The sequence below is a fragment of the Gnatocerus cornutus genome, chromosome 1 (genome assembly GCF_029298725.1).
Source record: "Gnatocerus cornutus isolate USDA-ARS CGAHR chromosome 1, icGnaCorn1.1, whole genome shotgun sequence".
Taxonomy (NCBI): domain Eukaryota; kingdom Metazoa; phylum Arthropoda; class Insecta; order Coleoptera; family Tenebrionidae; genus Gnatocerus; species Gnatocerus cornutus.
In genome coordinates this window covers 23,543,962-23,565,704 of record NC_142233.1, presented here as the reverse complement: position 1 = coordinate 23,565,704, position 21,743 = coordinate 23,543,962, and the positions used below count along the sequence as shown (strand labels likewise).

The window sequence follows — 21,743 nt, the reverse complement described above, 5'->3', positions numbered from 1 at the left end:
CTCTTAATTTTTTATTTCTAGAGGGCGTAGAAGGTAAAAGCGTGGCGCCTCCATTTCATTAACATAAAAACTAGATATTATTTACCACACCATCGTTTTAAAAATTTCTCATTTTGACCACCACCAGGTATTAATCATGTTAACCCACATTTTCTGCAACAGCTGTTTTTGTTCATAAAAAACATGCACCCCTATCAGTACGATGCAGCTGGCTTCAGACAGATGTTCTCTACATAAAAGGTAAAATTCATTCTCTTACAAGCAACGGGATTCTTGTGGAATAAAAAGTAGACAAAGATGACCTAAGCAGTATGAGACATCAAGTTCATTGATATTTGTCTAGCTCATTTGGTCACATGAGTCAGAAGTTAAATTATGAGAATCCAAATCTGATACATAGTGAAAGGCAAAGTTTTTCTATCGGTCAACGTTCTACTAAAATTTGATGCTAATCAAATCTGATAAACCATAAAATAACGGCACCCAAGAGAGTAATTTTCATGGAAATTTTTCCAGGTCAGTTCCTGTGGAACTTTCAAGATGATTAAACGTAGCATATATGAGTCTATCGCTCCAAGTGTTTACGCAACACTTCTTTTGGGTTTTTCACCGATTTATTTTGGAAAAGTGGGCAAAAATGTGATGCTTCTAACGAACACCTCGTGTTCCATCATTGGTTTGGGTTATTTAGCATTATTTATTAGCATGATTTACATTGGATCATTAGGATTTAATCCAGTCACTGATGGTAACATTTACAACTTCAACACTTTGGCAAGACTCTTAATTTTGGTGGTAACTCTCGCTGGAGATTTTGCCTCCTTTGTATGTCTTATCCAGGGCCAGTTTCAAAGACACCTTTTACGAAACTTCTTTAACTCAGTCGCAAAAATCGACCGGATCTTCTCGAAAATAGGTCAATCTTTTAACTACAACACTGAGTTTTATATTTACGCAGCCATCAATTTTGGCGGTTCTGGATTAACAGTTGGAAATCTTATCATGCAATTGTGGAACATTAAACGCGGAGTTGAAAAATTGGATGCTATACCTCGACCTTTATTGTTTTGTCATTTGTACACTTTTACTCTAATTCATCATGGTGAAAGTTTGTTTGCCATTTGTAATCTTATTCTACGGAAAAGATTTGAAGCAGTTAATTTGGTACTTTCCAATATTAACAACAAATGTTTAATGAGAATTAAACACACAAATGAACGCAAGAAAATTGGTGTTATTAGCGGTACGATTTCTGATTAGAATTTTGACACTTCATGTTTCTAAAATTGTTTTAGATGCAATAAGAAACTCGAAGAATGAAGAGAAAATTCTGGATGTTTGTATCCACTGTCATGATAAACTCAGTGACTTACGCGATGTTGTTAACAAGATTTTTGGATTTTTGGTTATTGTTGGGTCCGTGGTTCAGTTCAATACGATTGTTTTTGCATTTTGCTACTGTTATTATAGCGTAAGTGGCTTTGTACGTAAATCACGTCTTTAATGCACAATGTTATAAAATTTTATGACGCTAGTTTACGTTCCAAGAATATTTTATCTACAATGCAATGACCTTAGATGAGTATGTAGGATGTAACTAAAGATTTATTCTCTAAATAGTTTGTGTAGGAAAATTTTTAATATAAATCATAGTTTTAACACCGCAAACAAATTGGTAATGTGATTTATAGTCATAGAAATAGTTTTTGACTCAGCACTGAATAATGAATGTAGTGGCCTCTCATTGTTTGCACACCAAAAAAGGCTAGGAAAATTTTTACAAGTCTATACAGGATCAATCTTACCTTGTTATACTTGCACGATTCTTGTGGATAAACGAAACTTTACCACATGTTCTGACACAAGAGCATTTTCCCGGGTTTTACTAAAAAATCATGTCGGTAATTTCTTTTTCCTTACACAAAAATTATATCAGAAGAATTTAGCGTACAGTAAAGCAGTTAAAACTAAAACTGAAGAAATCAAATAGTTTTCAACACGTTGTGGCAGTCAGATCAGCAAAAAAGGTCGTTTTCGCTTAAGGCGACAGATAAGGATTCATTTTTTTGCATAAGTTCTTTGCATGATAATAATAATTATGTCTAGCTTATTTTGTACGTATTTTAAAAATCATGTCTCAAAGAGAAAATTAAAAATAGGCAAAAATACAAGTGCATTTTATGAAATTCAAAAATCAAAGTCGGAGTATAAATACCAGTGACTGTAAGGTCCGAGATTTTTGAACTAACAAAAAACATTACATAGTTGCCAATAGCAAACTGCTGGAAGAAACCGCATCCCGATAGAACCGATAGAAAGACACGTTGACAATTCTTGAAAAAATAATTGTAAAAAGCGTTTAAAAGCGCAGACATCCAAACAAAACAAGAAATTCCACAGAGGGCAAAGATTCTCAATATCCAAAATACAAACAGTTTGCATTAAATTAAAAACCTAAACCAAAAACTGCTAATAGTCGAAAAAAAGGGATGAATTCGAAACATTCATAAGAACACAAAATGCAATAAGTATTAAACTGTAAAAAAATCGACATTATACAAAAAAAAAACATAAAAAAGGAAAATCACCCAAGAACGTAAAATATTGTAAAAATTCAAAAAAATTCAAAGTATCGAACAGCCGGAAAGTCTATAAAATCTGACCAAAAGGTGAAAATATCTTTTCCCTGGCAAGTTTATTTCTTTTCCTAGATAGTTAACTTACCTAATTAGGAAAAAAATTCATGATTTATTTATTTATAAAATGAACAATGTGTCCAAAAAGAGAGTTGAAAAACGTTACATTTTTTTAGTTAACTACTTATTTAATAATTGGCGAAATGTCTCACCCACAGGCTCATAATTTTTATTTTTTTTTTAAATTGGCAATAATATACAGACTGATTCTAATAACATGACGACCCTAACGAATATGCAAATGCATATTGCATATTGAAATGCAACCAAATATACAATTTTCATGAATAATTTGATCCCTTTCGTTAACTTTATTTAGCATGATTTTTGTACACTCCTGGCAGGAATGTCATTATTTGACAACATATGTTCGTAAATTTTAAAACCTTTTGCGCACCTTGCAAAATGCTTTCTAATGATGAAATTAATTCATAAGAATCTTTAAAAAAAATGTTCTTCGGGGTAGTAGAGTCAAAATTTGTAGAAACAATAATTTTTTTTCTATTTTAATAAAAAATGTTTAAAAATTGTTACATACATTTTTTTAAACGTTTCTTCTTGTAACTCCGATGAAGTATATTTTAAGGACACCATATTAAAATTTCAAGACAGAGTACACAAAAATGTGGCCAAAATATGGAAAAAAAACGTTTCGCCTCCGCGGAAAAATCCCCTTAAGAAAAAATTTTCGCGGGTAACGTAGCAACACAATGCTATCTAGCGATTTATGGGCTGTGATTGGCCAACTTATTAAAGTGCTTGTAACTTAAAAACTGTAAGGGCCTAAACATTAAGCGATACGACAATCAACTCAGATTTTGATAAAGAATTCTGGGACACCTGTACATATTAAGACAGAAGTATATTATTTTCATCATACAGGATGTCCCAGAATTCGTGACCCAGAGAAAAAAGGCTTATGGAGGCAACAATTCTGAACCAAAATTTCGAAACCAAAAAAGAATTGAGTTAAGACAAAAAAACGGTAGCCAATCCGGAAGCTGAACAGAATTTGAAAATCGGTAACTATCGAGACATGCTATCGTCCATTGGTCAGGTGCACATTACACTCTCGTTGCCTAGGAAATTTTACTCTATCTCTAGAATAAGCTTCCGGGATTGGTTGTTAAATTTTTATCCTTTCTCGAATACTATTAAACTTAAGCAATTTTTGTTTTAAAATTTGCCATCTGTATTGTTGCCGGCACCCTCCCTTGCTCTCTAGGTCATGAGTTTTGGGACATCTGTATATAATTTTCTTATTGTTAGATTTTTATCCGCCCAATTTCATCATTTGGATGGTTTTTCTGGGCAGTTTTCCGCATTTATGAATTAATCAGAAAATCAGTTACAGCGCACTTGCATACATATGAGGTAATGTATACCTAACTACATTTCAGTGGTAAGAAACACGCATTTCTATGTCAAGATTTTTATAGAAAAAAAACAAACTTTTTACAATAAGAATGACTTTTGTTTTAGTTACTTTTAAATGTTGTCCTCCGCTTGGTGACATAGAAGTTGCGTTGTTTTAGCATCCATTTTCAGAAATATTAAAGTGAAATAAAAATTTTACTTCGATATCGATATTTCAGACTCAAGCTACTTTACAATGGATAAACAAACTCATGATACACTGCGACGTTCATATCGAAGAAAAAGTAAGAAAACTAACGTCTTTCTAATGTTTTCATATACATTTCAGCTAAAAATGTTTGCTCTGCAAATAAAGCACAGAAATCAACCTATTAGCGCAATGGGATTATTTACAATTGATGGTTCTTTCGCCTTTACAGTAAAATCTAAAAATGTTCTGAACCAATTTTTATAAACAGTTTCAGATAATTGGAGCTACAACTGTCTACATCACCATAATATACCAATTTCAAGGCAACAAAATTGGTTGCTAATTGATTAGAAACGGTACGAGATACAATCAAAAACGACGAACACTTTCCATCCTTATAAGTACTTATTTTTCACTACTTCAACAAAACCGTTCACATTTCACACAAATAAATTACTTGTATAAATTAATAATTCGATTAGCTTCTCTAAATCCAGTCTCAATAGCTCCATGAACCGTTGAATAAAAGTATGGATGAGTAGCTTCTCCAGCAAACTGTATAATTGGACGTCCATATTTATTTATTAGCGGTTTGGCTAACTCTATTTCTGCCGTGATGTTGCTTTTTCGAGCTCCTGGAGTTTGATAAGAATAGCTGCCTCTAAAATGAGAATTGGAGTACCAAGAAGTCCTAAAATTTCAGTTTAAGAACTTCTGTAAGTTTTGAATTATTTTAGTACCTTATTATAGCATCTGGTCCAGAAATGTTGTACGTGTGTCCCAAAAACTTGTTGAAAAGGAATTCAAGTCCATTAATCATAGTTTCATTGGACATGGTTTCAACCTCAGGAACAATATCACCTGTTAACCACGCTATTAGCACATTTGGATTTCGAGCCACAGTATAAACCAAATAGAATTCAGTCAACCAAAAGCGACCCTCCTATAAAACTCAAATATTGCTTTCGTTGAAATATAAGTATAACCACATTGTTTAACCTTCATTGGTCCTTCGGAAAACTCTTTCAGCACTGCATGCTTGTCTTCCTCGCTCCAAATAAAGTGAAAACCGGTGAAATTCTCTTCTGATTCCCACCATCTATGTTTAAAATATAAAGCAACCTTCATCACAGCCCCGAATCCGATATTCTTTATCGCTTCTTTTTTGGTTTGGGGCAACGAAGGTGTAAAAATACTGTTATGTTTCTCTTTCAACACTCCAATTGAAGGAGTGAAGATAACATGGTCTGCTTTAAACGTAGTGCCGTCTGAGCAAATAACACTTACGCCGTTTTTATAACTGTTATTCCATAATACTTGAACTACTTCTTTGTTAAGTAATACTGCTTGTTCAACTGGTAACTGCCTTGAAGGATCTGGGAACTTTTTCATTAAAACTTCCAAAGCAGTCTTATATCCCATTCCGTTCCATTTCAACTGCTTATCTCCTTCACAGTCTGTGTAGTCGCTCTTAGCTGAAGGCTCAAACCAAGAGAATGCTCCTTCATAGTCTAAAACAATGTGACGCAGCAAATCCATGGAGGATTTCGCCACTTCTAATTTATCAGGTTGTTTTTTGTATTTATCATAAATAGTTGAATTATATCTGAAACCATCATTAAATCTAGTTCGAACTAGTTCCAAATACTTACTTCTTGATACAATAGTAACCAAGAGATTTACCTTCGTCTTCGTCTCTATGTCCATCGGGACCATAAATAGAATCAATGATAGTGATAATTTCCTCTCCAAACTCCTTATTGATATTTTTTCTGGACGAGTGATAAACAGTCCTTGGAGAGTCGTGGTGACGCAAAATGTTGAAGTCCTTGACCATTTGATAGACGATATTATCTTTAGTCCCGTGACATGATTCAGCACCAAGGTCAATATAGGCATTGCCAAAAAAGACACTATTAACACGTCCACCAATGCGATTTTCTGCCTCCAAAATTTTGATGTAGGTATAATTGTTTTCGAGCAAACGTGTTGCAGCAGCTATTCCTGCAGATCCTGCGCCTACGATGATTATGGCAGGATTTTCACGAGATGCTTCGGCGTAGATTTGGAGAAAAACCACCAAAAATAACTTCAGGAGTTTCATTTTAGTGAATTTAATGTCTTTGAACACAGCTGAGCAAATAGTGATAATAAATTCATCTAAGCAGCAACAGCTGGATATAAATACAAACAGATTTGCAGGTCATGGGTTAAGGGTACGTTATGTAAAATGCATGAAAGTTGCGAAGATTTCATCAAATTTGTTTTGGTTGGTTTTTATGTAACAACGCAATAGCAAAAATGATTGCACAACTAAATGTTTGGTTGATTAGTGTATTAAAAAATGTCTTGAAAAAGGATTTAATCTAATTTTTATTCTCAATTTCCTTCCTTTTCAAGTCCCAAAATACTATTATCACTTTTGTTTGTTCTTGTTAGTGCCATCAACCAAATACATAAGTACTTACGGTTTTTCCTATAAAAAAATATTTTAAATATTTAGTTGGATTTGTTGTAGACCAGTATTAAAATAAATAATCTGCAAAACAGCTTTAGGCTTTGGTGACCTGTCATATTTTTGAGGCATGAATATCAAAGGAACACGAGCTGATACTGATAAATTATAAAATGTTAGTAAATATCTAAAGGAGCATTTACACCAAAGCAATATAAAGCAAGTTCCTGTGGAAGGATATAGTAGGTAAATTGTTGAAAAATTTTCCTAATTTGCCGAGGTAACAGAACCGAGCTGATTTGAGTGCGTTATCAAACTGTTTCCGCAACGGATGGGTAAATAGCTTCGTTACTATTGTACCATCGTAAAATTTTGAAAAAAATGTTGAAAATACAGTCGACTCCCCTTAATTGGGCTTGCAAACTAGCTATAGGTGGCGCTGTGAAACAACAATATGTCGGCCCATTGAAGGATGCACTTTTGAATTCCGGACGTTTACAACACAAAAAATCAAGAAATAAACCCACTTCTAACACCACAGAACTCTCCCCACATGAAAAAAACACACATTAACAGCAAAAAACGCAAAATTTTATCACGTGTTTATCGTTCAACGGACAGTTCAGATTTTCTCCGCTGCACGACGCGTCGATCTCTCGGATTACCCAATTGAGATACTTGGGGAAACTGTAAACCAGAAATCAGCAAAAACTCTATTGATTAATCTCAAACGTGTGCATTAAAAGTGGAGAATAATTAAATAAAATAATAATAATTTATTACACAACAATATTTTTAAGTTACCTACTTTTTTTAGAAAGAAAGAATCAATTGTACTTTGCTTTAAATTCTTAACTGACTGACGGGTCGATTTCAAGTCACTGCGTTAACGCAAATTTGCAACCGTTGCCAAGATATGAGCAATGTGATTGGCGTTGCTATGTTGCAAATGGGATTTGCAGTAACGCAAGTCACACTTGAAATCGACCCCTGAGCATTAACAAAATTGACGCAAACGACAAGGGCGTCTAAGGAGCTTCCCACATTCCCTTTTTACATTTTTTTTTTAATTAGTTATTGATTAATACACTAAACCTTGACAACACGTTGACATTAAAAAATCGCTTCAATTTTCCCCTAATTTTCTCCCAAAGGAATTGAAAGCCTGATTTACACCCAAAAATTTTCGAAAATTTACACAGGAGAGTGGACTGATAGGAATGAACTGCACTTTACATATTATTTTTAATGTTCTTTCTTTGGTAAGTTTTGTATAGTTCCACCAAGTTGGTCTGAGCCACCATAAAATCATAAAAATTTGAGTGCTACCACAACTGGACAGCTTGTGGTATTTTTATATTTATGACAAAACAGCTGCCGTGGCCTGGGATGGTGTTCTTATCGCAGGGTGCAAATTTGGGTAAATAAACTCTCATTATATGCATTTGAAAATCTATTCAAGCTGTCCCGTTGCGGTTGTCCGCAAATTTTTATGATTTTATGGTGGCTCAGACGAACTTGGTGGAACTATACAGTATGATCAGCCCTACTCTGAAAAACAAAAAACATGGAAAACGTAAAGTCCGTTTTTTTTTTAAAAAAAACCACCAACACCACACTTTCCCACCACTTTACAACCGGCAACGTCGTCGATGGTGACTTTTTGGTGATAAAATCAAATAGGTTAGCTGCCTAATTGACAATTTGATTACACAAAACGGCCTTTCAGGCTGTGCCGAGTCTTTTCACTATTAAATCCTTTGATTTTCAATACAACAGGCTGTAAAAGAAACGTTTTTAACGGAAACACAGCCTAATTTTTAGAAATGTCAAAAATTTGACAATTATTTTCTCACCAAAAATCACCATAGGCAACGTTGCCGGTTGTAATGCAGGGGCAGATTGCGGTGTTAGTGGTTTAAAAAAAAAAAGAAAAACGGACTTTACTCCTCATTTATTTTGAATACCGCATTTCAAGGTCATAATTGTCATAATTCGTGACAGTTGTGGAGCTTTACGACAAATTTAAGAGGATTTATGTATTAAAAACAATCACGAACAGGTCTTTGGGTGTTCCAATACTCGTTTATGTTCAATTCAATGGATAAATCTTCTCAAATTTGCCGTAGAGCTCCACAATTTTCACAAATTATGACCTTGAAATGCGGTATTCAAAATAAATGAGGAGTAGTTCCTAGTTGAAACAAGCTGCAGCTGTCAACCTTATTATCGGTTGTAATTTATTAGATAATAATTTAAATTGAAATTGAAATAATTCTTGGTGGACGTCTGCACTCTTGAGAAAACCGTTGTTGGTTGAGGCCAAAGTTTGAGGTTATGTTACTAAAAACAACATTAATGAAAAACATCAGTAATGCAACGTGCACTTGCTGTTCTAAACAATTAAATAACAAATAAACAAACAGTAAAGAAGTGTATTTATTAAGAAAATATTAAAAGTGGTTGCTGTTAGTTTCCAGGCACATCCACATGAGTTTTCATAGTCTCAAAAACACAACTTAATGTTTGTAGGGTGATTCATTGTGTCCACCCATTTTTTCATTCTTATTTTGGCAGCATTTCTAAAATAGGACTCGATAGAAAAGATTTTTGCAACGGTGAAACCTTTTTAATAATTACACTAATGACAGCCAAATGACAACTTAACTACTTAATTAATGCAAAGTCATGTGCCATACGTTTTCAATTTTTTTGTTTCCACAGCAGAGCTGATCAAAAATTTATTGGATCATATTGTATTTCCCAAAATAAATGTAGATATTAAAATTTAAGTAAAATATACCATTTTACCTTAATTTGACTGAACTACATTTAGACACAAATGTTATAATAAAAATGTCAGACATTATAGTCTAAAAAAAAACAATAATTGTAATGTAGGCATCATGTGGCATGTGGCACACCGTTTTTGAAAGGAAAGTTAATTGTACTCAAATTGTTTTTAAAGAGAAACTTTTGTTGTTGCTGATATTTATAATGACATTTATTAGATGACAATCATTAAGTTTTAAGGTGTGCCCATTTTCAATGCTTTGTCAATTTCAAACTTGGCGCCATGCAGCGTCCGTTCACCAAGGTCGGTTTGTTAGGTTGGCAACAACTTTAAGTTTTTGTTTGACATCGAATTGTCAAACAGAACCGAAGTTCGTTACAATTTCCTTGTGCAATTAAAATTGTTTACAAACTTGGAAGTAAATGTTATTTTGTTGTTTGTGTGTATTGTAAAAAAGGAAATATATAAGAGACGGTAAGTAAATAGTGTTAATCATATGTGGTCAAAGTCGTTGAGGCGAAAAAATACCGCCAAAGCTCTCACTGTGTGAGCCCTTTGCTGCACTTCTTTAAATCAGAAATTAAAGTGTAAATAAAGTAAGTCACAGACGTGCCGTTGAAATAAAACTTTCATATATGTTTTCGCAAAAGTTCAAAATTTCCACTAAACAACAATGTAATTTAAGATGCCCCGGACAAAAGCTATCAAAAAGAAGTCACCTGCTGGACATTCCATCTTCCTTCAAACATTGGAAAACAATCGTTAGTTAAAATTTGTAATTACTTTTATTCCTCATTAATATTTTAATTGCAGAGGAACTGTTGTTAAATGAATATCAAGAAGAATGTGGCAATGCCTTGAATCAAATTAGACCACAATTACAGAAGGCTAAACTGGAAATTCCAAGGCATATACTTAACATGACAATTGGAGAATTAGTAAGTAAATAAAAAACCTAATGTTAGAACTAACTGAAAACATATTTAGGAGCACTTACCATTGGACTGGTCAGGCAGCACCACAAATTCATCAACAACGCAATTATTAAATGCTACAAGAGAAATGACTGTAATGAAGAAAAAACACATCAGAAGCTCATCAGTTGGTGATGATGAAGGTAAGAAGTTTTACCGAAAAAGGCAATTGCTTAACTTTTTACTCTGTTCTGAACTCTTAATTTTATTTTTATTGTCATTACTAACAGTCATTATTAATAGAGGGCTACTACTTTCCAAAAAAAATTGTTTCATTTGCTCCAATGAGTTACTTTCATTAATGAATAATGCTTTGAAAAAGGAGCCCTCTTGTGCTTATGTAAAATTGGAGTTCTTCTGAATATGCGCCTAATTCACATAATCCATCTAATTTTGGTTGGGGCTTACATAGGGTACCTTACAGCAGAAAGTAGTAAAAGTACTTCAGGTAGACGTTCGAGGACACGAAGCCGCGCATTAGATAAAACACACCGCATTTCAAGATCTACATCAGTGCGTAAAGCAACAGAGAAGTATAAGACGCCAGCTAATAAGATGCCTCCCCCGGCTTATGGAACAGTCACGCCGAAGGTTACTCTCTTTACTATTTGAGTTTGTTTGTTATTAAAAATGTCATTTAGGTGAAGCCCAATACACCTCAAATCGTTTTGCGTCGACCAAATATGGGTGAAGTAGCCCTCTCATTCCAAGGCAGCCCTCTCTTGACTGGAGCTTTCACAACAGATACTTATGCCAACATAAACATACCATTGGACAATGGACGGATGCTTTCGATTCAACCTCAAAGAGGATTGCGAATGTCACAAATTCCTGATATAAATTTGGAAACAAAACGCCAATTGGAGACACTGAGAGACCATTTGAACAAAGTCTGTGCATTGGCGGGCGAAAGATAAAGTATTTTTTGCATGTATTTGGTATTCACTGTTCTTTTATTATAAATATACATTCATTAATTTTATTTATTTCTTTATTATACCCTCAATGTGGTGTTCAATGTCTTTGATGTACTGCTCTGGCACTTGTCTGTTCCTACAAAATAAACATAAAAGAGCTTGTTTCACCATGTAACTAAATACCTCAAATCTTCAATCTTCCTCATTAAATGTTCCTGAACATGTTGGTCTTTGCGCTTTTGTGCAAGCAATTCTAAATTGGCCTCTTCAAATCTCTCTTTTTGCATCATAATCCTTTCCTTCTCCTTCTCATTAATCTGTTTTAACAACTCCTTTCGATGTTGTTCGGCCTCTTCTTTTTTCTTCCTCTTCTTCTCCATCTCCTTTTCCCACAGACTCCTCTGCACCTTTGCCACCCTATGAAAGTCCTCTTCATCCCTGGCCAATTCGACTGCTGCTGCTCGTCTCAAATCATCAACCTGCTTCTCTCTCTCAAGTTTCAATTGCTCTTGCTGTTGTTTCTTCGCCTTAACAGCCGCCATTTCTTTTTCTCTCCACTTTCTTTCCACTTCTTCCTGAATTCTTAGTGCGTTCATTTCATTTGTTGCAGCTTTCATGTCCATTGATCTCTGCTGCTGAGCCCTCATTCTCACAATTTCTTGTTCTTTTGCAGCTTTAGCCAAGGCAAGTTCTTGTTCTCTCTGTAATTCCCGTTCTAATTTTTGTTCCATGAATTTTTGTATCCTCAAATCGGCGATTCTCTGTTCTTCTTTCTGGACCAGTTTATAACGATCCAAATCATCATTTGCCTTTTTCAACTCTTCTCGTATTTTTTGCTGTGTTTCTTTCTTTTCCTTGATTTTTTCTTCCTCCTCCTGTTGAATCGCCAAAAACGCTTTGTTGATCATCCTGCATTCTTCCTCTATTCGTTCGGCTTCTATCATGCGCTCAATTTCGTTCAATCTCATTTGATTGGATAGTGATGCTACGTAAGCTTGTTTCTTCTTTTCTTCCTGAACTTTACGTTTCTCTTCATCTTCTAGTTCTTTCTGTCGCTTCTGTTCCATCATCAAGTCTAAACGAATGTCTTCTTCTTGGAGTTGTTTTTGTATCAACTAAATTTGCTTTAGTCAAGTTTTAATTTGAGTAGAAACTTACTTCTTTTTCGGCGATCTGAGCATTTCTGATTGCTCTGCATTTCGTCGCTAAAATAACCCCATTAGCCTGTTTAACCCGGTTGTCTTGTTCTTGGATCAAATCGAAAGATCTTTTTAATAAATAAAGGGTCTTTGATTTTGCTATTCTTTCAACCTAAAGCAAATTTAAGCGAAAAGAATGAAATTTCCTTTAATTTACATCACTCAGAGTAGATCCTTGTTGGGCGTCTTGTTTCAATTGGGTGTTTTGCATGAGTTCTTTTCGCTTCTCGCTTTCTTTCTGGAGCTTGTTTTTCTCCTTTTCGGCGTTATCCAGCATGATTTGTCGGTCTTTTAGAGTCACAATCTTTTAAACTGACATTAGAAAAGGGGAAAATTATCGTGAGGACTTACATGTGCTTGGGTTTTCAGGCGATTGAATTCTGAAATGGGGAGAATCCCGGGAATGTCTATGGGATTTCTGTCAGGTACCATGAGTCTCCGCATTCCGTGGGCATCGTAAGCTGTAACGAATTCTTTGGGTTTGGGCACTGTTTCGAAGCACATCTTCTCGTCGACTACTCGTTGGCTAAAATTTTTTTTTCAAATGGTATAAAAGTAAAAGGAGGATATACTTAGGCCCTTTCGCCAGGGGCTTTTTGGAGATTTTGGACATTGCTTTCACGGAATGCTTGGGAAAAATAAAACGTCGAATCGATCAAAACAAGGAACTATAGCAACGGAGGTGTTTCTTTCAGCTGTTTTGCTTGAGTTAAAATTAATAGTCCACATGTTTTTTCAAGTCTTTTATTCATTATTACATGTACAGAAGTGTGGTACCCATTGTGCACTAATGAGAAGGATAAAACAAAAAACAGTTTGTGAAAAAAACTATTTATTGTAGATGCGTACCTACATCAAAGCTGTACAAAAATAAAAATCTAATAACAAAATTAAAGCCTAAGCTAAAACTAATAACAAAAAATATCACGATTCGTGTCGGCTTTTATAAACTTGTCAGTCATGAATAAGGTACAATGGGGAACTTGCACTGCCCTAATGAGACTACGCATGACTACAGTATGGCGCCAAAATGCAAGTACCTCATTGAGTTGACAAAATGGTGATATTGTATAAGATTGTCTTACCACAGCTCGACAAAACACGGACCTAGTTGAATTGTTCCCTGCCTGATTCTATGATAAATCATAAATAAAAACCACGAAGTACTAGCCACTTGTCGGTGAACCTGCAAAATAATCACAAAACATGCAAAAATACTGAATAAATCTAGAGAAGCAAGCAGAACCCAAGTGCTAAATAAAAGATGATGTTGTCTGGACCTGAAACAAGTAATCAGAAATCAGATTACTCGTTCAAATCAAAGGGCACCAAAATCGATCAATATAGAGCATTAAATTCTAGCATCCATCACACAAATAGAGAACATAATAATTATCGCCTTACCTATAAAAGCAACAACATATTTATGGAAAAGTTGCAAAAACACACCCGAAATAGAATACATTTGATTTATAATCCCACCAAGAGTCTGGCACGTCTTGGAAGAATTCTGTGCACGGTTTTAAAACAGTTACTGAAATAATACAGTAATTTTGCAAGGAAAAAAAAGTTACTCAGCTTAGAAAGTACCACAAAATTAGTGTTCCATTTCAGTAATAAGTATTTTCATCAAACAAATATAGTTAGAATGAAGTAAGATGGAAGAATCCCATTTCGCTACTGCTATTATAGCATAAAATGCACCTAGAATAGATTTTAAAGGATAAATCATTATAATCTGGCGCAGTGAAAGCATGGGCACAATATAAAACACCATATAAAAGTGGACCATCAAAAAGGCGTTTTAATCGGATACATACTCTACCTTACCTTGGACTCACCTGAAAATAGAACAAAAACAACAGACACAAGTGGTAATAGGTTATGTTTAATCAATGTAAATTAATACAATCGCAGTCTAACTGCAGTACATAGTGGATTACAATATTATCAAAACTAAGAATGAAGTGAATACACATTTCTGGGGAAAAAAGATTAACCAAAAACGAACGATTCTGAGATTTTTTTATTTGTTTTGGACGAAATCACACAAAATTTGTTTACCGGTCGAAACCCAAAATGAAAGGAGTATCATGTCGATGTGTCAATAAACAAATTTTGCTCATCCGTGCCCCAAGGAAACGGCGGCTAACTAAGTGTAAGGAATGGTTGAACTCATTATTGCACTACTGATGGAAGTGTGCATTTCCTTCGGGCACGGCTGTATAAGTTTATTGATTTTTCGTAACAGTGAGCATATACAAATCATACAATGGCATTTACAACGATAGCCTTACCATATGTCGCTCCGACCTCCTGGAAAGCCGTCCTCACTTATCCTGACATACCCTATAAATAACAAGCTAACACACAGGTAATAACCTATTCACTACAAAATTTTATTATATAGATTGGAAGCTAGACAAGTCACTAATCATAATTTCATCAAAAAACAATCCAAAACATTTCCAAATGAACTAAAATATTCGTTATCGTTATGCGAAAGTGTACATGATCATGTATTGAAATTATCCTTATGTAAATACTGCGTAATGGCGATAAAGGTGGAAATAAAAAGTAAAAAATTCTCCGAACAAAAAACCTAATTCTACAACAATTTATAAATCTAAATTATGTTTTTTCCGTAGACTTGATTCTAAGACGGCGGCACGTTTGCTCCTGATAAAATTAGTCGCTTATAACTAAGATGAAAAAGGTTCTTAACGACTAAGAAAAATGACTCCCGCAGATGCTTGCCCATCATTAGTAATTGGGGACCACATTTAAAATCTGTAAATGATATAAGAAAACTGATATGTCGCTGCCTCACACCACCTGCAAGATGACCTGTCCTCTTCACACAATTTACTTAAACAACCATTGAAAAGTGTGAAGAAAACAGGATTTCAAAGATAATAAATAAAAACACTACAGTGAAAACAAGTAATCAACGAAACGTTTGAATAATTTTAGTTTCCTGGAATACAAACACAAACGATAAAAATGGGTAAATAAAATATGCATGGACATGACGGTATGTGTAAAATAAAACAAAAGAATAGATCGAAAATAACAAAGACGACATTGTTTTCAAAAGTAGTAAAAATAAATCAAACAAGATAATAAGCACACCATGGTTTATGGAGAAGCGAAAAACCATACTTACACGTAACACGAGTCTTTAATCGGAGTTGTTGGGTGGGGCTGCCGGGGCGGGTGCTCCATATCCGTACGCTTGGAAGCCATAACCGCCTTGTTGGACGTTTCCAGGGACTCCACCTTGGGGCTGGCCACCGTAGTAACCTGCCACAAAAAAAATGATCAAAAACCTCATCAAATTCCATCGGCTCCAACGCAACTGCTACAAAAAAAACCAATCCCAAAAGAAGTCAAGGATAAAGATAACCTTCTAGCAATTGCGCATTTAGTCTGAACAATGAGATGAATAACACACAAAATAATATAAATAAAAATAACGCACCACTGGGAGCTTGATATGCACCGTATGCTTGTTGCTGGTAACTACCTGCGGGCGCCTGTGCAGGTCCGGACTGCGATGCCCCCTGAGCTCCCTGCATGGATTGAACGTTTGCCTGATTTTGTTGCTAGAAGTTATAGTTGTTTGTTTTTATTTAAATTACTCAACAATTCACCTTTGACTTCATCTGTGCCTCGATGGCTTCTGCTTCTTTATGTTTTCCTATACTACGATAATACTCTGCCCATTGCGCACTGTAATCGGGTTGGCCGCCATTAGATGCTGCCGCCGTCGGCGTCGCTGCAGGTGCTGCCCCCGGCCCGCCTGCCGTAGCAGCCGCCTGAGGTTGGCCTGGTGCTGTCGGGCCGACTCCTTTCGATTTTGCCTAAATAAAAATTTTACTTATCAAATACCACCCCATATCAATCGACCTTGAGTTACTAAATTAAAAATGAGTAAAATCATTCTCTAAATAGGTTGAAACTGCCCACCTGTTGCTCAATCATTTCCGCTTCCCGGTGCATCCCCAATGACCTGTAATATTCTGCCCATTGCAACGAATAATCGGGCTGCCCCGTCGTGGGATTCACTTGCATAGGGTTTGGTTGCGCAGGAGCGTCGGCACCTTGCTGAGGAGCGTTCCACTGCTGCTGGTACGCTGGCATACCCCAATTTTGGGGATTATATCCTTGGGGCGCCATGCCCGGATAAGCCTAAATAAAATAACAATAGATTTGGCACTTATCACCGAATTTACTCACAGTTTGCATGTTGTTCGACATGGCCGGTCCGCCGACAGGTACAAAGTTGAGAGGCATTTGGACTTTATCGCTAATGATTCGTTTGGCTGCTTCGATCTGATCGGAGTCTCCACGGATAATAAAAGTTTTTTCGTTCGAATTCTGATTGTTTTGCGACCGTCTATCTAACTCACAATGGGCACCCGACTGCTGATTGATCTGCTTAATTGTTTCTCCACCTGTGTTTTTGTCGAGATAAAAATAGACGTGCCAATGACAAAGTAACGGTCTTTATTACCTCTTCCGATAATGACGCCACACTTCGAACTAGGAACAACAAATGTCACTTCCTGTGATGGCTGTTGTTGTCTTCGGTCATCCCAACCACCGTAGTCCTGACCGCCACCGTTTCGATTGCTTCCTCGGTTTTCATATCGGTCGCCGCCTCTTCCTCTACCGCCTCCTCGACCTTGTCCGGGACCGTCTCCATCTCTCCGATGGACGCTGTCTATAAGTTCTTCTATTCGTTGTCTAGCCTAAATGAAAAACCTGTCAGAAACTTGAATGAAGTAATGATTGTACTTACTTGTTCCACTTGCTTGGGAGTACCAGAGAGGTAACACCGCCTTTCTCCTGGGCCTTCTTCACGAGCTTGTTGAAACTGGACGCGCGCTCCAGTTTCAGCTTGTATTTTCTTGATCATGTCGCCCCCTTTACCGATAACAACGCCTACCGCTTGTCGCGGCACTAAAACTTCAGCTTCATTACCGCCACCGCCCCCGTAATCGTTATATTGTTGTCTGTCATCCTGTCTACCACCGCCACCTCGTCTATTATAGTTCTGCATTTCTTTCTCGGCAATCAGATCATACACTAACTGTTTGGCGTATTCGACTTTGGAAGGATCGCCGCTGATTCTCAATGGTTTTTCTTGTTCTTGATTAGGACCGTCTTGGATAACCACCATTTTGGCGCCACTTTTCTCCTGCAACTGCTTGATCGTCTCACCACCTTTTCCGATGATGAGGCCGACCTTCGGACCGGGGATCATGATTTCGACGAAGTTGCGGCCACCACCACCACCACCACCACCGCCGCCGCCTCCACTTCCTCCTCCTCCTCCGCCGCCGCCACCGCCGCCGCCGCCCATTCCTTGATTCATATTGTTCATTCCTAACATAACGAAAGTAGAATCAGTTAACAAAGGTGGTGTGTCGGGATATTCTGCTATGTTATCGTCATTTCAACTAACTAAAAAACATCTAAAAACAGCAAATAATGTAAAAACTACTTGGATATCGATAATTTCGTTAGTCTGTGTAAAAACGCTACAAGCAGGAATGTACATGAACCACACCTGAAAGCACAAATCAACATAAAAAATGCACGTGATTTGTTAAATAAAAACTCCAATCTCTCTAGCATGCAAGTGCACATAAAATTGCTCAACCTGAGTAATTATTGTGGCCCATGTTGGGACCTAGATCGAGCCCACCCAGCCCTTCCGAACGGCCTCTTTGATGAACGATATTCATAATGAGCTCCTTGGCTCTATTGATAGCCTCTTTTGTACCAGATAACGAACATACACGGTCTGGCATTCCCTGTGAATCAGGTGCCATTTGGATTTTACAGCCTGATTCGGACTGAAGTCGAGTGATTTGTTCACCTCCACGGCCAATGACTGGAAAACATTATAATTCAGTACGATCCAAAAATGGAAAAAAATTCGTAAACAATAAAACTGTCAAGAAGCAAGGGCGAGGCACTGCAAGGGTCTAAGGGATAATTCATTCCATGAACGGAAATGAAATGCTTTAGGAGACGAATGGGGAGGAAGTCGATAGATGGAAATGCGACCTAAAATGGTTTTATTACCTCGAGTTTACAGCAAAACGATGTATTTTTCGTCACGAATTGGTAACCGGTTTTATTGACAAATTATCAAAAACACGAAATGTTGGCCTCGCCTCAAAGCAATTATGTTTTTGAAAATCGAACCTAATCTTTTGGTATTACTTTTGATTCTAAGTGTGGAATTTATTTTGTAATCTGTCTTCAATCAAAATGTCTAACATAGCAGTTCGAATGGCGTTAACACTAAAATCAAGGTGTAACCTATTGCTTTTTGATAAACATTGTTGTCTAATACTGATCAATAAATAGTAATTTAGAAAGAATTAATTACAATTCCCAACGACAAAGCTTATAGTACAAAATTTAATATAAACCAGATTAAAATCGAATGGTAATACAAAAATAAGGCTTAATTACTCAATTTTAGCCCTAAAAGTCTAAATACCACATTTCTTCAAATAAGGTAAAGATTATGTTTAACGCAATTATGTAACAAAACATTAAAAAAACTAAAACACATTAGGCAACTTTCCTTCTAAACCCGAGAATTTAATGTATCGGATTTAGATTAGTAATTATACTCATACTCAACCCTAATCTCCGTAAAATTTAAGAGTTTAAAAATTAAGTCAAACGTTGAAAATACTTTCTAGTCCCTCTCTAAAAAAGACGGAACGAGACTTGCCGCTTTTAATATGCATTAGAGTATCGATTAGTTCATTTGCAAATTTATTTTAATACTATTTATCAACTGCTATAGTTTGGAAGAATCACAGCAGAGAATAAAAATAGCTAAAATAAAAGCGTCGACAGAATTTTATAAACTTCTATTCCAATGTCCTCAAAACTAAATCAAACTGACTTGGAGAGTTATTTTTGAGAAGTCAAAAATAGAGAAATGGAGACTTAATCTTTGTTTTAGCGTACTTTACATAAAATGCGATTTGAAGAAATCAATTTTTGATGCTTGTGGTATTTTTGGCACCAATATTGACTCGTAAAGTAATAGTAATATATAGTTGAAATATGGTCAAACAATGTGTTTATACTTTCTTTAATAAATAATTAATTTGGGAAAACTTGCATGACCAATTGCTATAATGAACAACAAACTTTGCAATTTGGAAGCCAACAATAAAAACAGAAGCATTGACCCCTGTGGGTAACACAATGTAACGTTTATAAATACAAATTTATAAAACATAGCTAATGTGCAATCACAAGCATTGGCAAAAAGTAACAATAATTGTTTGTAAACTTGATCTTCCCATTGTTATAACAACTATGAAAAAATAGAACAGTGTAGGCACCATAAACCAAATAAATATGACGTCAAACAATAGTTTGATTATACTTTTTCTTAATTATACTTACTCAGCCCAACCATCTTATCTGGTACTTTAATATCCTCATTTAGTTGAGGTCCGCCGCCCATTGCCGGTCCACCCATGCCGCCTTGTGGCGGTGGCGGTCTGCTCCCCGGAGGTGGTAACTGAGGGGGTGGTCCGTTGTTCCCGGGACCCTTTTTCGCATCCGGCTCTACAGAAAATGTCAACTTTAAAGAAGAGTTTCGTTGATAACCCCTACATACCTGGACCGTCTTCTAAAGGCCGCTTCTGTCGGGGCTCGTTGGGATTTGTTGTACCGGGATTGATTTTGGCGGCGATCTGGAATATACATTTGAGTTTAATGTTTGTTGTTGAACGGGATAAGCCGATCAGGCCTTTGTTGTTTACGGGTGTTTTCGTACCTGTTTAGCGCGCTGCAGGGCCGCCGCGAAGGCTGAAGACTGATTGAAGTTCTGTTGAGGTGGCGGAGCTACCGCTGAATAATCACTCATTTTTTATCAACATTAACAAAATTTTGTCCACATATAAAACATAAAATGGTGGCGCCCAGTCGCCCGCGTACAAACGTGAACGACAGCGTTGGAACTAGAGATGGTGGAAAAGGAAATGCCAACTGAAAAACAAATACCCTAGATGAGCGCGCTAAATTCATTTTTTTTTAATTTATTTTAATGTTTAGAGGTGTCTTATGAAATTAATAAAACAATAGTATCTTAACTCTGTAATTTATTGTATCCAATACAGACGTACAAAAGCAATAATAACAAAATAAATTTTTAATAGGTATTCACAATAACCCACTTGTAGCATAAATAACTATTTTAGTAATATTGAAGAAATGCGTCAGCGTCTTCGTTTATTGCTGATGGTTACAAATGTTACAATATTAATAATTGTCTAATCTTCAAATTTAATGAGTTTTTCTCGAATACTTCGTGATTTACATTTCCTGAAGTTGGCACCACCTAGCATTCTACTTGTGTGAAGCTAGCTCCCTAACTTGAAGAATTACCCCCATCACAAAAACCGTCACACACCGCCACATAAATATTATAAACGTTTGTATTGTTGATTGCATATGACAATAGTACATTATTACACGTGTTTCGTAAGGCGAGAATTGTAGCACGAATGAGTTTTGACCACGACGAGCGCAGCGAGGAGTGGTCAAATAGAATGAGTGCTACAAGTCGTCTTATGAAATGACTGTAATATACTATTTTTTCTACTTTTCATTGTAAATAAATTAAAAAAATGCATTTGAAAGAAACTATTTTTGATTAGGGATAATTGACAAGTTCGGTTGGTGACAAAAGTCCAATTTTTATTAAATTTTTTATTAAAGCCCAATAATTTTAACGTCAAACTAATGAAAATTGGCAAATTTGCGGACTCATAGATACTTACTTTTAGTGTACCAAATTTCACAATTTTAGAACAAAAAATTTTGTGTTTTTAATTTATTGATTTTAAATTTTGGAACTTTAGAATTTTAAAATTTTCGTACATTGGTTTTCTTAAATTTTCGATTTTTTTAAATTCATTATTTTAATTTTTTTCAATTTTTTGTGTTAACATTTATGTATTTTTGATTTTGCGTTCATATTGGGAAAAAAACTATTTTTCGAATAAAATTTATTTCTTCGTACATACAATTTCATTCTTTCAAATTACATTCACTTTCTTCTTCTGCTGTTGGATAGATGTCTATCTTCTC

General features: G+C 35.8%; 5 protein-coding genes across 13 annotated transcripts; 2 read left to right on the top strand and 3 right to left on the bottom strand.

Moving 5' to 3' along the window:
• Window positions 1-537: 537 nt before the first annotated feature.
• On the top strand, window positions 538-4,085 carry LOC148180866 (uncharacterized). Its single transcript, XM_088043489.1, has 3 exons — window positions 538-1,243; window positions 1,296-1,471; window positions 3,966-4,085. The coding sequence occupies exons 1-3, from the start codon at window positions 541-543 to the stop codon at window positions 4,083-4,085; spliced, it is 999 nt and encodes a 332-aa protein (XP_087899615.1). The 5' UTR covers window positions 538-540.
• Window positions 4,086-4,646: 561 nt separating this feature from the next.
• LOC148180865 (spermine oxidase-like) lies at window positions 4,647-6,705 on the bottom strand. Of its 2 annotated transcripts, none has more exons than XM_088043147.1 (4): window positions 5,916-6,705; window positions 5,263-5,869; window positions 5,004-5,206; window positions 4,647-4,924 (listed from the first exon to the last, which is right to left on the bottom strand). In XM_088043147.1, exons 1-4 carry the CDS (start codon window positions 6,365-6,367, stop codon window positions 4,717-4,719), a joined length of 1,470 nt encoding a protein of 489 aa, XP_087899273.1. In that variant the 5' UTR covers window positions 6,368-6,705; the 3' UTR covers window positions 4,647-4,716. The 2 variants fall into 2 exon arrangements, with proteins under 2 accessions (XP_087899273.1, XP_087899265.1); XM_088043139.1 differs by having other exon boundaries at window positions 4,647-4,954; window positions 5,916-6,686.
• A 3,119-nt stretch (window positions 6,706-9,824) lies between these two features.
• Window positions 9,825-11,468, top strand: LOC148180864 (uncharacterized). Of its 3 annotated transcripts, none has more exons than XM_088031473.1 (6): window positions 9,825-9,986; window positions 10,198-10,273; window positions 10,326-10,450; window positions 10,500-10,629; window positions 10,935-11,077; window positions 11,128-11,468. In XM_088031473.1, the coding sequence occupies exons 2-6, from the start codon at window positions 10,198-10,200 to the stop codon at window positions 11,401-11,403; spliced, it is 750 nt and encodes a 249-aa protein (XP_087887599.1). In that variant the 5' UTR covers window positions 9,825-9,986; the 3' UTR covers window positions 11,404-11,468. The 3 variants fall into 3 exon arrangements, with proteins under 3 accessions (XP_087887599.1, XP_087887589.1, XP_087887585.1); XM_088031463.1 differs by having other exon boundaries at window positions 10,911-11,077; XM_088031459.1 differs by having other exon boundaries at window positions 10,899-11,077.
• Window positions 11,421-13,353, bottom strand: LOC148180863 (cilia- and flagella-associated protein 45-like). The gene is made up of 5 exons (XM_088031446.1): window positions 12,954-13,353; window positions 12,760-12,906; window positions 12,562-12,714; window positions 11,587-12,518; window positions 11,421-11,539 (listed from the first exon to the last, which is right to left on the bottom strand). Exons 1-5 carry the CDS (start codon window positions 13,104-13,106, stop codon window positions 11,470-11,472), a joined length of 1,455 nt encoding a protein of 484 aa, XP_087887572.1. The 5' UTR covers window positions 13,107-13,353; the 3' UTR covers window positions 11,421-11,469.
• A 187-nt stretch (window positions 13,354-13,540) lies between these two features.
• Window positions 13,541-20,628, bottom strand: Psi (P-element somatic inhibitor). Of its 6 annotated transcripts, none has more exons than XM_088031402.1 (12): window positions 20,428-20,628; window positions 20,269-20,344; window positions 20,052-20,216; window positions 18,271-18,504; window positions 17,407-17,993; window positions 17,119-17,356; window positions 16,842-17,059; window positions 16,572-16,793; window positions 16,256-16,465; window positions 16,084-16,207; window positions 15,769-15,905; window positions 13,541-13,788 (listed from the first exon to the last, which is right to left on the bottom strand). In XM_088031402.1, exons 1-11 carry the CDS (start codon window positions 20,515-20,517, stop codon window positions 15,784-15,786), a joined length of 2,286 nt encoding a protein of 761 aa, XP_087887528.1. In that variant the 5' UTR covers window positions 20,518-20,628; the 3' UTR covers window positions 13,541-13,788; window positions 15,769-15,783. The 6 variants fall into 6 exon arrangements, with proteins under 6 accessions (XP_087887528.1, XP_087887520.1, XP_087887544.1 ...); XM_088031394.1 differs by lacking the exon at window positions 13,541-13,788 and adding an exon at window positions 14,469-15,392; XM_088031418.1 differs by lacking the exon at window positions 13,541-13,788 and adding an exon at window positions 14,469-15,392 and having other exon boundaries at window positions 16,129-16,207.
• Between the last annotated feature and the right edge of the window lie 1,115 nt (window positions 20,629-21,743).

Excerpts from the sequence above, each read along its gene's own strand:
- LOC148180866 (XM_088043489.1), top strand. The coding sequence starts at position 541 with ATGATTAAACGTAGCATATATGAGTCTATCGCTCCAAGTGTTTACGCA. Across the intron at positions 1,244-1,295 it reads GAAAATTGGTGTTATTAGCG|ATGCAATAAGAAACTCGAAG; the intron begins GTACGATTTCTG and ends AAATTGTTTTAG. Across the intron at positions 1,472-3,965 it reads TTTGCTACTGTTATTATAGC|ATTTTTATCCGCCCAATTTC; the intron begins GTAAGTGGCTTT and ends TCTTATTGTTAG.
- Psi (XM_088031402.1), bottom strand. The coding sequence starts at position 20,517 with ATGAGTGATTATTCAGCGGTAGCTCCGCCACCTCAACAGAACTTCAAT. Across the intron at positions 20,217-20,268 it reads GCCTTTAGAAGACGGTCCAG|AGCCGGATGCGAAAAAGGGT; the intron begins GTATGTAGGGGT and ends CATTTTCTGTAG. Across the intron at positions 17,060-17,118 it reads TGGCGTCATTATCGGAAGAG|GTGGAGAAACAATTAAGCAG; the intron begins GTAATAAAGACC and ends ACAAAAACACAG.
- LOC148180864 (XM_088031459.1), top strand. The coding sequence starts at position 10,198 with ATGCCCCGGACAAAAGCTATCAAAAAGAAGTCACCTGCTGGACATTCC. Across the intron at positions 10,630-10,898 it reads ATCAGTTGGTGATGATGAAG|GGTACCTTACAGCAGAAAGT; the intron begins GTAAGAAGTTTT and ends GGGCTTACATAG. Across the intron at positions 11,078-11,127 it reads ATGGAACAGTCACGCCGAAG|GTGAAGCCCAATACACCTCA; the intron begins GTTACTCTCTTT and ends AATGTCATTTAG.
- LOC148180863 (XM_088031446.1), bottom strand. The coding sequence starts at position 13,106 with ATGTGCTTCGAAACAGTGCCCAAACCCAAAGAATTCGTTACAGCTTAC. Across the intron at positions 12,715-12,759 it reads AAGGATCTACTCTGAGTGAT|GTTGAAAGAATAGCAAAATC; the intron begins GTAAATTAAAGG and ends AATTTGCTTTAG. Across the intron at positions 11,540-11,586 it reads AGGAAGATTGAAGATTTGAG|GAACAGACAAGTGCCAGAGC; the intron begins GTATTTAGTTAC and ends TTTATTTTGTAG.
- LOC148180865 (XM_088043139.1), bottom strand. The coding sequence starts at position 6,367 with ATGAAACTCCTGAAGTTATTTTTGGTGGTTTTTCTCCAAATCTACGCC. Across the intron at positions 5,207-5,262 it reads TTTCCGAAGGACCAATGAAG|GAGGGTCGCTTTTGGTTGAC; the intron begins GTTAAACAATGT and ends TGAGTTTTATAG. Across the intron at positions 4,955-5,003 it reads GGACCAGATGCTATAATAAG|GACTTCTTGGTACTCCAATT; the intron begins GTACTAAAATAA and ends CTGAAATTTTAG.